At 41.6% G+C, this 13,158-nt stretch overlaps 1 protein-coding gene across 1 annotated transcript in view; it reads left to right on the forward strand.

The window, feature by feature from the left end:
• The window catches only part of BLTP3B (bridge-like lipid transfer protein family member 3B), a 291,550-nt gene extending 287,864 nt beyond the window's left edge, over positions 1–3,686 (forward strand). The window contains exon 21 of the mRNA XM_085653855.1: positions 2,852–3,686. Within this exon, the coding sequence (XP_085509981.1) occupies positions 2,852–2,980 (129 nt within the window). The 3' untranslated portion in view covers positions 2,981–3,686. The remainder of the gene's footprint in view (positions 1–2,851) is intronic.
• The last annotated feature ends 9,472 nt before the right edge of the window (positions 3,687–13,158 follow it).

A 13,158-nucleotide genomic window follows, 5' to 3' on the forward strand; every position in this document is an offset into this window, starting at 1 on the left:
ACCGGCTTGGGGGCAGGGTCGTGCAGGGGGTAGTATTTTAGGGTTTAGGATAGTGTTGGGGGGTCATGAAGTGTAGTGTTAGAGTGTAGGGTCCAGGCAGGGGAAAGGGGGAAGGTCGTGTAGGGGGTAGTGTATTAGGGTTTAGGGTAGTGTAGTGGTGTTTAAGTAGTGTAAGGGAGAGTAGTGTAAGTATGATTTTAGTGCGATGTTTTTAATTAGCAAAAACCATAGTACATTTATAACCGTTTGCTTTATAAATGCATGTGCAGTTAAAACTTGCGAAGTAATGGTTTATGCTAAGTAAAAACATCGCACTAAAAGCATGCGAAGTAATAGTATGCGAAGTATTGACAAGAAGTCATCATACCAGGGGAGGGCAGTTGGGGAGAGGTAGAAGAACGAGTACGTTTGAAAGAGGAAGAGGAGAGGTAGAAGAACCACTTCCAGCATGGAAGTAATCTCCTTTATAAAATTACCACAATCGTGTGCTACTGAGCTGTTCTCGGATAACAGTATTTGATGTGCTAGAAGCATAGAGAACTTCTTGTATAGTAATCTAGCCCATGGACGATACCTTAAAGCTAGAGTATTTTTAGCCATCGCCTCCAAATTCTCTGTCAAGACATAAAGCAGTCTGAAATGAATGAAGAAATTATTAGTCTAAACTGGTGGAATACTCTTGCAAACCACCGACTTATCAGGAGCAAAAATAAGATCTAACCGATGCCCCCTCTGTTGTGTAGCCCTGTTGATGAATTGTGGTAGGTGTCGCGCAGAAAGCACATTGGTGAGGGCCGCTACTGGCAAATTGCTAGGTAGCTCTGTTTACACATTGAAGTTTCTCAAAACTTTACAGGTGGCATGGCTTAACAACAAGGGGATTTAAAAAAATCTGCAAAAGAGTCAGTGAAACTTCTGCAGTACCTAAGAGGTTGATAACAGAGAACCCTTCCAATGGAGTATTTAGGAGAATGCATAGTAGTTAACCCTACAATTCTGGCTGAAGAAATCTAGATCCAATAGATTTATATTAAGTTAAGCATTATATATTAGTGCAAAACTGCCACAACTTCTATGGGTATAGGTGAATGATAAATTTTGTAACCCGAAGGGCAAACAAGAGGAAAACCTGCTGCTGACTCCTCCGCAGTCCATGTTTCAGTTCTGAGCCAATAGTATCATAGAATTCAGTGGCATGCTTGACTAAAGAACGTGCATTTAATAAAGCACATTTAAAATGTTTACTCCTGTTACCTTCTGATCTAGAATTATCACAGAAATTACTGACAGAAGGCCGAGGTAACCCCACAGATCCATCCTTTCCACCTTAATTAGCCCATAGTCAGACCTACCTGTCGCTATGCAGTCCAACAGCTGCTTTCAAATATAGGTTGAGATGCTCGTCTATATCCTCCCCCCTAAATAGTGCCACAACCCAAATCTAAATGGGCAGAGTGGCTGGCCGCTGTTTGTGAGATCAGGGCGTGGACAGGTGCAAACAGGTTTGCCTTTGACATGCCGTCAGTGTGCCCAGAGTGCGGACGCAGTGCAAGCAGCTTTATATAAGCATCCTCTTGGTTGCACATCCAGCTCCAACAGCTAGACCGCTAACCAAAATGGCTGCCGGCTGCGTTCATTTGAGGAGAAAGATGGCGAGTTTCTGAAGTGGTAAGGAATCCAGACGAATGAAGGTGAATTAAGAATGAATTTTATTAAAGTACTCCACCCATCACACGGAGCATCCCTTTAAGTCGGGACCCAAACAGCAACTGAATTGTAGCGTTCGAGTCTCTGACAACGGACACCCCATGCGTGAGCCACATATTCAAACACATACAATTAATCAAACTACAACAATTGGATGCACGAGCACCGCATCATGTGAATGATGCATCGCGCGTCAATCGCGCGATGCATGACTCACACCTAATGCCGTAAGTTACCACCACAGTTTCCCATGTTAGCCTAACTTAAAATACAAAGTGCAAGTGCAGGTAAAGTAAGAATGAATAACCTGAAGTGCAAATGACCCAAAGTGCAAATGTCAGCTACACCCTGATTGCTGCCTTTTCCCGCTTGCCACACGTACAGCTAGAATGCCAGGGTCACGAAGGATGGAGGGTTCATGAGGAGCTGGTCTGTTTGTCAGTATGAAGGGTGTTGTTGGGAATCTCCACCTAGGATGTCCATCTTGTATTTCAAGAGCTGTATTCCATGTCCCTTCAGCTGATCATGGCATACCGCAAGAGGTTCTTGACATTTTGGGAGGGAAAGGCTTCAATGCCTCTGATACGTCACACTTTCTACAATGCAGCAAGTACTGTAGATGTATTTTCTATTTTTGTGTCCCAAAAACAGTAATGGTGCAATGAATTTGGGCTCCCCTGATACAAAACAACATTTGCCTGTGGAGTCTCCTCCTCTCCTAAGGAGAGTGATATTTTCCTGTCCTTTTATTTTAATTTGGAGCCACCTAGTGCGGTGGTGAAAGGCGGTAAATAGCCTTTCCTTGCCGCATGGGAGCACTGGCCACGCCCCTGAGCTTGGCGATGCACTATACACTGTTTGTATTATGTATAGATCGATACACACCAGGTGAACTTGAAAATGTATTTGTAACTCTGGTGAAGACGTTAACTACACTCAATGCAGGGTTCATCACTCTTAAGCGATAACACGCCGTGCCTGCTCGATCCAGCTTTTCCCAATCATATGGTTGTCATTAGCCTCATCATCATTAAATAGGCACCATAGGCGTAAAAAACGCAGTATGTTGGCTAATCGAATTTCTTCTTTCATTTCATGTTCTAAATATGAAATAAACAAATGTATTATGCTCTTATGATTTTAGCTCGTGGACGAAAATGAATGCCTAAAGCAAGAACTGGCCAAGACGAAACTAGCTCTGGCGGAGTTCCAGATGGAGCGAGACAGCCTTCTGCATCACATCAAGCGAATGTCCCTGGAAAACAAGCATTGAATGTGGCTGCTCAGAAGAAGAGGAAGGACTGACAAATGCTGCCGATGCTAAAATACTGCTTTTCTTTAAAAGATGGTGATAGCAACAGTGAATAAAAAAGTTTCATCTAGTTGAAGTAGTTTAATTACTACTCCGCCGGTTTCTAGAGCAAGCAGTATTACCGCTTTACATTATGATTGTATTTTTCTGTGCAATTTGATAATTTAATATTTACTTTTAGCAACTGAGATTTTACAAAATGTTGCTGTGAATGAGGGACGGGGAGGGGCGGGAGGGTTTGCTGGGTAATAATGGATTTAATAAGTTAAGGTATTTACCGTGCACAATTGACAGCCTTCGTCATTAAGACGGAATGGTTTGTTTTTAATTGAGGATACATTTGGTACATGCAGCACCAGCCACACTTCCGCAATAGTCCTTTGTTTGTTTTTGTCACTGCATCGTAGCTTTGTTCATATCACCAGACGTATCAGTATAGTGGCCATTGCTGCATGTCCCCATTGTATGCATAGCAAGGATTTTATTTGCACTATTAATAAACCTCATAATGTAGTAAACTTGTTTCTTAATTCTTGTAAAATTATATAATTATAGAGCAATTTTTAAACGTGCATTTTATATATTTGAGTGAGATATTCCATAATGTAATCTCATTGTCCAACATAACTTAAAAATAAAATGACAATTGACATTGTGTTACATTTTACATAGGATGTTCTTTTTAATGACATTATTGGTATATTATTTTAACGCCTGCCTGATGTCGTGAAGACAATAAAGTCAATGAGGAGTAGTTGCCCTTACCCGCTCTAATACCCCTACACATGCTAGACCTATTACTACGGTCACTGAAAAGAAGCATCTTCCAATGAGCCTGATGTTGTTGTGTAAAGCATGTCCAGGAAATGTTTGTGTAAAATGTGAGTTCCGCAGGTGAATTGTTTTGAGTTCTCAACTTTACAGGTTTACAGACTTCACACATCTTTCATTTAGGAGAATTTTCATCTAAAGAAAAATTGTGAGGGAGAACTTTACTGCAAAATGTATTTTTTGGTGGAATGCTGCCACAAAACCTTTTTGTAGAAAACTTCTGCCACTATCGGTCTCCAGCAAAATCATAACTTGTAGTAGTTTTACCCGGAGTTTGACAGCTTAAAATGAAAAAGAAAGCGAAGTGGACAAAGATTGATCAACTTCGCCCACTGCTACATGTTTCTGCTTCTTGGAGCTGATGATTGTCGTGCACTACATTTGCTTTTTTAGTCTCCAAAGTTTGGGTAAGAAAATTCATGGCATTTAAAACATTCATCAAAAGCAACAAATCTGCATGCATATCATTATGATGCATCGTTTGATCTTGTTTGCAACCATGAAGAGGTTTCTATGAGAGAGTGTCTTGTAAGGCAGTTTGTCCTATAAGCACTCCAACCCTATGGCGCCGTAGCACGTCCCAGCTCCAGAACCTAGATCTGTCCCCTGCTGCGGTCTCCGCCACATGTGCAGTTACACCCCTTGGTTACAACCAGCCACTGCAGTATGCTTTCAGAGCATGTGCCCCCTCTGCTTCATATCAACAGAAAGAAAGGGGGGCTTCCTGTGGTCCCTTAGAGGTAGAAGAGTTAAGAAGAAGGAGGGGAAACAAGATTCTGTGCTCTCCAGGCACTCTGGTGCTCAAGGGTTTCGGCACACATACAGCACACTATAGCCGCTCCTGTCGCCTTGCTCATGCACAAGTGGACCCTTCTTCGGAATCAGACTTAAGGTTGTTATTTCCAACCCATAAACTATTTCTCTTCCACAGGGGGTGATCATTATTTTCCCCACAGGCTCCATTTTGAGTCTGCCTATTTTGCAAAATGCCAACAAGCTGAATACTTTCCTCCTCTTTTGCCTCAGTAACCGCTAGGGTGTCTGAGGGCCTGGCGGTCCCACGCACCACTGCTGAAATAGAATCTAATGTGATCACTGAGATGTGCAGCCGAGTGGTCAGAGCCATTGATACACCTTCAGAAAACCTTCTGGAGCACATATTGTTGGTTTGGCAGCAGTCCTTTTCTGAAGAACTGGTAAGCGGCTCTGAAACAATGCCCGCCCTTGAGGGGCCTCCTTGAGAACAGCCCCACCATTGAGAGGCGGCTGGTTCAAGACTCTTTTGCCAAGTCCCTGCCAAATGCATTCCACTCTCTTCCCCTCTTCAGTCAAAGGAATTCAATGTAAAAGGGCATACATGTCTTCAGTTCTATGGTACATACCTTTTTCTTAGCAATACCAGTTATCTTAACTTTTTCTCACATGCCGTAAGGCAGAATGGCATATATGACCAAACTACGTTTATCTAAGAATTTGGGAAGCATCTTTGGGGAGATGCTTAATGGTGATAAAGAGGCCTCTACACACACATGCCTTATGTGTTTCCCTTGAAGCAATAGATCCCACCTCTTAATTCATGGGCCTTGTGTTATATTCCACAAGTTGCCCGAATGCATACCACTGGTTTTTCTGGAGATGTCCAACCATGCTGCATTAATATATTTTTCTTTGGCAGATAAAAGTCGTAACCATTTTAGGCAATAGTGAGGAACTTCCAAGTATTTAGGACTGGCATCCATTGCATGGTCTTTTCTCCAAAGGCACTGTGGTTTTAGGGAGGATAGCTGGCTGCTTTTAGATGTGACATTGGGTGTCTGCTGTAGACCCCACTTTCTCCACTACTTCAACAACTGACTTCTGAAGCTCAGTCACCATCACCTGAGGCCTACCTGTGGTCTTTGCCCCACGTGCAGTTTTCTATCATTGTGACAACTTCTCCCTTAGAATGGAGCCTGAGCACTTTTGGGGTTCTACATTGAGCATTTAAAGTATCATGGGATCTGTGGCTGGTTCTGGAGGAGTAGAATTTGCAATTTCCTTATCTATGAAGGACTTGAAAGTCTGTGCTTTGAAATACTGCCTGGCAGCTATGGCACCTTGTTCAAAATGTTTACTTTCCAATGCATCGTGAATGGATTCCAGAATGCAGTTCCCATAATGGTTTTGTTTTCCATCCATGGAACTTGAAATTATTTTATACATTTAGAATCTGAGCTTCATTTCAGCACATGCACTTTTTTTTACTTGAAACATTTGATTTGGGCTGTACTTCTGCTTTCTTCATTTTGGTCATAGTGTTGTGAAACCCCATGTGCTTTGCATGGAGCCCACTATCATATTGTTTTTGCCTCAGAAGGTGTTTGTATGCTTTAGGCCTTCATTCTTTTTGTAGGTAGTTTAAATTCTTTTGATCACTTAAAATCAGCATGCCTACATTTCTTCTTTCTCGTCCCTCTGAGCATGAGGAGCAGGTGCACCTGCTTGATCATAGATGGCTCTGTTATTTGTAGCACATATTAAGATTACAACTTCGATAAAAAGCTTGTTGTTGAGTTCTTAGTTTTCCAGGATGGTCATTTTATCTGCTTTGGGAGGACAAAAATAATTAATAATAACCCTACCTTGGTAAAAGTGAGTTTAAGGGATCCTGTGGTAGTATAAAATTGTTCAAGATAACTCTGATTTCTATGGAAGTGTTTAGGGGCAGAATGATGTAAAATGGTGGCAGTACCACATACTTACTTAAAACTGAAGAATGAAAGCTGGTTGTGCTTCATAGACTCTCAGGATGTAACTTCCATATATTAATTGCCATGAAATATTAGGTCAAAGGATTGAATACGTTTACGTGAGAGACATGAAAAATACTGAAGAATAAGGTACTAATCCTCTAGGGCTCCCAAAATACACCTTAAAGAAAGGATTCCATGCAGAACAGGCAAGCTTCTGAATCCCATCCTCTTTCAGTCTGACAATTAATGTTGTTTAAAATGTAGATGATTCCAGGCTAAGTCCTGCACGCTGGCTGATTGCCAGCCTGTCTAAAACACAATCTTGGACAGTGTCCTCAAACTGATTCAATATTATGTTCCAAGTTTCTAGTAAAGAAGAATAGAGTTAACATTGACACTTAATTACTCTTATTTTTTATATGTACCCTTTCTTATTATATCTGCCTGTATCCGTTTTCACTGCCACTGTGTATTGTATCGAAATGTAAAGCTTGCATAAGCCTCACCCTGGCAACACCGTACCCCTTACGGTATGGAGTACCACCTCCCGCTCTCTGCTAATACCTCTTCAGTATGTGAGATGTCAGTCGTATCAGGTGGGAACTGTTCAGTTAGCATAGTTCCCAGCATAAATAAATGTTCCAAGTCTTCCTACCTGTGTGTGTCTCCCAGTAATTGTTTCTCCACTTTGGGTTCTAAGCCCACCGAGTCTCCCACATATTTAAGGTGTAAGATGAGATAGTACAATTCTAAGTCTGGAAGTGCAAGACCGTCTTATTCACAGGATTTCGACTGTGTCGCCATTTAATTCTCAGTCTCCTCCTTGCCGATTGAATGGATGACATTCTTCTTCCAAGAGAACAGAATGTGTCCATTGGCATTCTGAACATCATGAGCCTCCTGGCAGCATCACCATTTTAACGAGTGAAGAGCGTTCTACTGACGACAATAGGAACGTGGCGACGACTATGCTGATTGTCCAATTGGAACAATCAGCTTTCCAATATTTAAAGTGTAAGGTTTCACATATGTATATTTGTATGTATGTATATGGTATTTCTATAGCATCAACCTAGCCAAAAGGCACCAAAACCCTGTTCATTGTGAAAAACCAACTTACAGTCAACGTGTAATAAGAGATGAAGTTGGGTTGTGGTCGGCTGATGCATTTTGATGCAGTGTCCTTTAAAAAGGTGAGTCTTCAACTCTTTCCTAAATTGGGCCATGGATGTCACTCTATATCTTAGGTGAATAAAAAGAAAAGGCTTGTTGCCATATATTTTTTTATTTTTTACACTTCTTAGTCCGCAGTATGATGGTGTCCTGGGTGTGCCGAGAACTACTAGAGGTGGAGAGCGTGTCTGCAAGATAAGTGGGGGAGCCAGTCGTGATTTCTTTGTAAATAATGCAGATGGTTTTGAAGATCGGGCGGGGGCAAGGGGAGCCACTGGAGTTCCAATAAGATGAGGGTGATATTTTTTCAGGCCACTGGAATATTGCGGCATGTAGAACACCCATAAGGGGCATGTAGGACGCCCGTAAGGAGTGTCAGAGTGGAGCCTTCACATACAAAGAGTACTATTACTATACATAAGTATATAAAGGACCCCTCCACGACGAAAGGCCCAAATATTTGGAACATAGAAATATCCATTCTCGACAAGAGTCCACATCAGGAATAATTTAGGCGTATGTCAATTTGTAGTAAGTCCCACGACAGCTGTGAATCTCTGCAGTTTATTTCTTCACTAGGTACTTGAGAGGCATACTTTCAATGTTGTCCAGTCCCTGTATATAAGACATATGCATGCATTGTAAGAATGTCAGATGTAATGGTCTGTCCCAGTATTCACACAAATAATTTAAATACAACTATTTTGTTTTATTTCTTTTATAGGTTACTCATCCCAATGCAGGTTGTCAGAGCTTCTTACATCACATGTACACATTATACATCAACAACACATCATATTTGTGTAAATCAGTGTACAAGATGTGTTACATAAGACACTGAAGTTACAAGGTTTAGGAGTCACATGTCCTTCAGCTCACTGTGCTATATTAGAAGGATTACAATTTATGAACTGCAAGTAACAAAAGGATCTCTGCGTTAAAAGCAGTAAAAATCTGTCATCTGCATGTCGCATGATGTGCCTTGCAGGAGATTTAGTAACCCTCTATGCTACTTTGATGCAAAAGTGTGTCTAGACAAAACACAGATCTCTCCAGCAAGTGCATCAACCTCCAGAGTTATCTTACCATTATTATTATTCCCTGAGATTTATTGGGGACACAACGATCTATGCAGTAGGTGACTTAACCCCATAAAATAGTTAAAATTGTAGACTTTGCAATCAATTAAGTAGAACAAATGATTTACTGCCACGTTTCTCCTTGTTGCAAGTTTCTTTATGACAGAGTTAAAAAGAAATATATATATATAGGTTGAGGCCCAGATTTTTAACTGGGTTCGCATCACTTTTTTGGGCACAATTCTGACCAAAAATCACGTTTGCTAAATGTGCTCAAATGTACTCATGATAGACCATATGTGTGAGTGAGGTCTTAAGATCTGATGTCACTTGTTATGCTGTCACTTCCTGTGATGCCATGGGTCGTGAAGCCACTTCCTGTGATGCCACATTCGATGTTATGCCTAGTTTGTCCGCATGGGCCGCTTAATTGGATGGGGATATTTGTCAATCTCTGAAAACGGGGATATTTATAAAAAGTGCTGACATAACATGTGTCTCGTAAAGTTACTCACTCATGAATCTGTACTTAAGATTTCAGGATGTAGCACTAAGTGGAGTTCAGATTTCGCAGAGAGCAGGTGTTAATGTCAGTCTCGTGCCAAATTCCACAAATGGAAAGGAACAACGCTGAAAATGCTTTTGTGGTACATACAACAGAAAAACCAGGAGAGGGCAGCGCTGAAGAGTGGCCTTTTGGGATGAAGTTGATACCTACAAAGTTGAAATTTTGTGATTACTCACAAACGTGTTTACCATCTTTGATACCCTGAGGTAATTATAACCCCTGCCGTGCCCGCAGCAGGATTAGCAATGATGCCACAGGTCCTGGGGCCATATGTATGAACAGATTTCCCCATAGACACAGAATGGGAAAAACCCTTTGATACATCTGGCCCCTGGTGCCCTAGTAAGGAAAATTCCCTATTGACGGCTGTTGGGTAGTAGGTACAGCAATTATTGGGGTTCAATGGGCTCTTCAGGGTCCAAGTGCCACTTTGCCTGCTGCACCGATGGTAGCTGTGCCTTGCGTGCCTTTTCATGATTAGAATGTGTGTGACTAGTGAGTACTTCTGGAGGAAAGCAATGTCTGGGGGAAACACTGAAGCAGGACCCTCTTTTCCCAAGAAGTGGTCTAAAAGGGACTCCAGAGGAGCGCATTTGAAAGCCAATCCAGACCACAGAGTGAACTGACAAGAACCTGGCAAGGGTATGAGGTACAATAACTCGAGCATAAATCCTTCGGGATATCCAGAGGGAAAAGTGAGACATAACCTAAGGCATAAACAATATGAAGATTAAAGGGTGCAAAAAAAAAGGTGCATTCCAACTTGACATCCGTTTGCTGGACAGGCTCTTTAATGCCCGTGAATTGAATCATGAAAAGGTTTTCGGTGAATGCACATGGAAGAGGAGGGCTATCATAGATTGGTAAATAAAAGAGATGTAGGCCCTTATAACGAGTTTGGCAGTCCCATGGCCCACCATATCGGTGGTGGCAGTCCAAGCGCAGTGAGCTCAGTGGCCATATTACGAGTTGGGTGGATCAGCTTTGCAAAGACCACCTCTGGATCGCCAGCAGACTGCCGGGTTCACGGTCGGGGAAAGGCAGCCGCCATAGGGTGGTACAGGGGAGCTGCACGGCCCACTGTATTACGGGTTGCCTGTTCCACGAGCGGACTGTGGCAGTCTGACTGCCTGCTTCGAAGTGGTGGTGATGAAGGATTGGGTGTGCGTACTCACCCCTTCCTTCTTCTCCCAGGCAGATTCCAATGTGGATCCCTTTCTCCAGGTTCCCCTTCATAGCAGGATCTTTATGCCGAGGATTACAACTGTTTGCTGCGATCTACAGGTGACTCTTTATCAAAACATATACTCATAGCCAGGACTGCCCACATATGGGATGAACCCCTGGTAATGGGTATATAAAATGTTTCCACATATATTGTGCAAATGTGTGCATCCGACACAGGTGCAATGCACACACAGGCACCAATATATTTGTGAAAAGTACTCACCACCTGTGCAAGAAAGATCCCTGCCTCCAAACTGCCTGCTCCATGGTCAACTCGTAATACAACGGTCTTTGGATTGCCAGAGCCGTGGGCTGCTGGCGGTGGCAGACATGGCCCTACGGTGTTCGGACCGCCAAACTCGTAATAAGGCTCTTGGTGCATCTGCAAACACATAACACATTTCCAGATTTATTACAGTTTTAAATAAAACAACTGGACTTACCTCGCAAACCTTCATCACCAGCTTTAATGCTTTAATGTTCTAATGCCTCCATCTACTTTGACTGCTACACAAGTTCAAATTATATGATGTCAATTTAAAGTTAATAATATGCGTTATGTAATGTGTTGTAGAAATTTCTATAATTGATGTTTGCTATCAAATATGAAATGTGATGCTGCTGTCCTATTTCAGTTATGTCTCTTACATCTGTACACCTTGAAGGCTGAAAAGAAAATTAAACTTTTTTTTATTTTGTATTACATAAAATCACCAGACTAGTAAAACCAGAGTGGCTATCAAAGTATTTTGATTCAAGCAGTGTAGAGATCTCACAAATAACCACTTGGTGGCGCCCTGTTACTGCCATCAGTTTGGCTACCTCCTTCAACTAAAAAACACCTGATGCACTCAGCTGTACCCGTCGTGTTCTATATACGTCAAATAGATTACTAAATGAGTGAGAAAGCATGTAGACATTTATTTAATCTATGCAGAAAATTATGGTATAGCGTTTCTATTGTCTAGAGTTTTAAAAGGTTATTTTAAGAAAGCTGCTCAAAATAAATAATGCTTTAAGCATGCGCTGATCTGTTCTCTTTTAGCAGTAATGAAAATAGTTTATTTAGGATCATGTCACCGATAAAGCTCATCTCACGTATTACTAACTCATACATTTTCTCACACTAAGCTAACGCATTTCGTTCAGGGTAAATTTCTTATTCAATCCTATTAATATAACACCTCCAATGTGGTATTGCATCCTAGATCCAAATAAAAACATTAAAAGATCAATTAATAATGACATTACCGTACACTCCTGAATTCATATATTTTAGAACACTCGTAGAAAAATATGAAAATTGCTAACATCGGGACTGGATGGATGAATGTATTTGCAATTATATTTTTCGTGCCTAGATGTGTTAAGTAGCACTGTAGTGCTAACAAAAAGGCCTCTCACTGTTGTCAGAGTTACCTGCATTCCCTCCCTGCCCTCCTGGAGTCCTTCATAGGACGGACTCTCTTTGATGATTGCTTGGTTTGGGTCATCACTAAAAGATTGCTTTTTGTACGTTTGCTTGTTTATCAATTGTAATGGTTCGTGCTGTTTGTAATGTATGTATGGCCAAGCATCTTTAGAAATTTAGGCTCAGATTTACTAATGAGTTGATTTGACCTAGTGGCCACACAAAGCAACGCAAGTCCTTAAGTGATATTTACTAAGCCAACAGCCAGGGGTGATTTCTGCCGGCTTGCATGAATTTGTAAAGAAATGTAACGCAACGCAGCAGCATGCGCTGCGTTTCATTTCGTAGTGGTAGCCATTCCATAGGTGAAGAATGGGTGTTCCCATCATTCACCAAAGGAATTTGACTCAATCTCAGATTTATGGAATAGAGTAAACCAGGGATTGCACCAAAATGGTGCACCTCAAGGACGGAGTAAAAAGGAGAGCTATTTGATTTTTTCTTGTTACATCCTCCTTCTATCAATGATGCACTCCGCATCACACTTAGAAAGTGGAAATTGGCTATTAAGGTATACCTTCCTGCACAAAAACAATCCTCCCTGTAATGCATGCTCCCTTGCGCTATTGTGCAAGGGTGCCATAGTTGTTGCTTGGCACCGCACAGCGCGCCAGCACAAGGATTGTATTGTAATTGGATTTAGATAGCGCTCACTACCCCTGACGTAGTGTTGAAGTGCTTTGCGGCAAGAAAGGAGCAGAAGTGTGTCATATCTTAGTAGGTATGATGTATTTCTGCTCTCTCCATATCATGTAACACAGCAAGTTTCCTTGCTGCGTGCCATCTCGTGAACTTTAGTAAACCTTGTCCCTAGTATGTGCCATCTTGGAGAACTGCTGTGTGCATTGCTTTTCTTGAAGTATTTGCCTGAGTCACTTCAGAAAATGTCATCTTGTTTGGGTCCACAGTTGCTCTGTAAACATGCCTAGCTGTGGTGGCTTTTATCGAGTTTTGATCTACCATGTTATCTGTTGTTATGGAATAGTATATTATTTTATGAAGAATTGAGTAATATTTTGAGCTTGGTGAGATACAACATAATGGTCCCTCGGAGCTTT

The sequence above is a fragment of the Triturus cristatus genome, chromosome 4_1 (assembly GCF_964204655.1).
Source record: "Triturus cristatus chromosome 4_1, aTriCri1.1, whole genome shotgun sequence".
NCBI classification, from domain to species: Eukaryota; Metazoa; Chordata; class Amphibia; order Caudata; family Salamandridae; genus Triturus; species Triturus cristatus.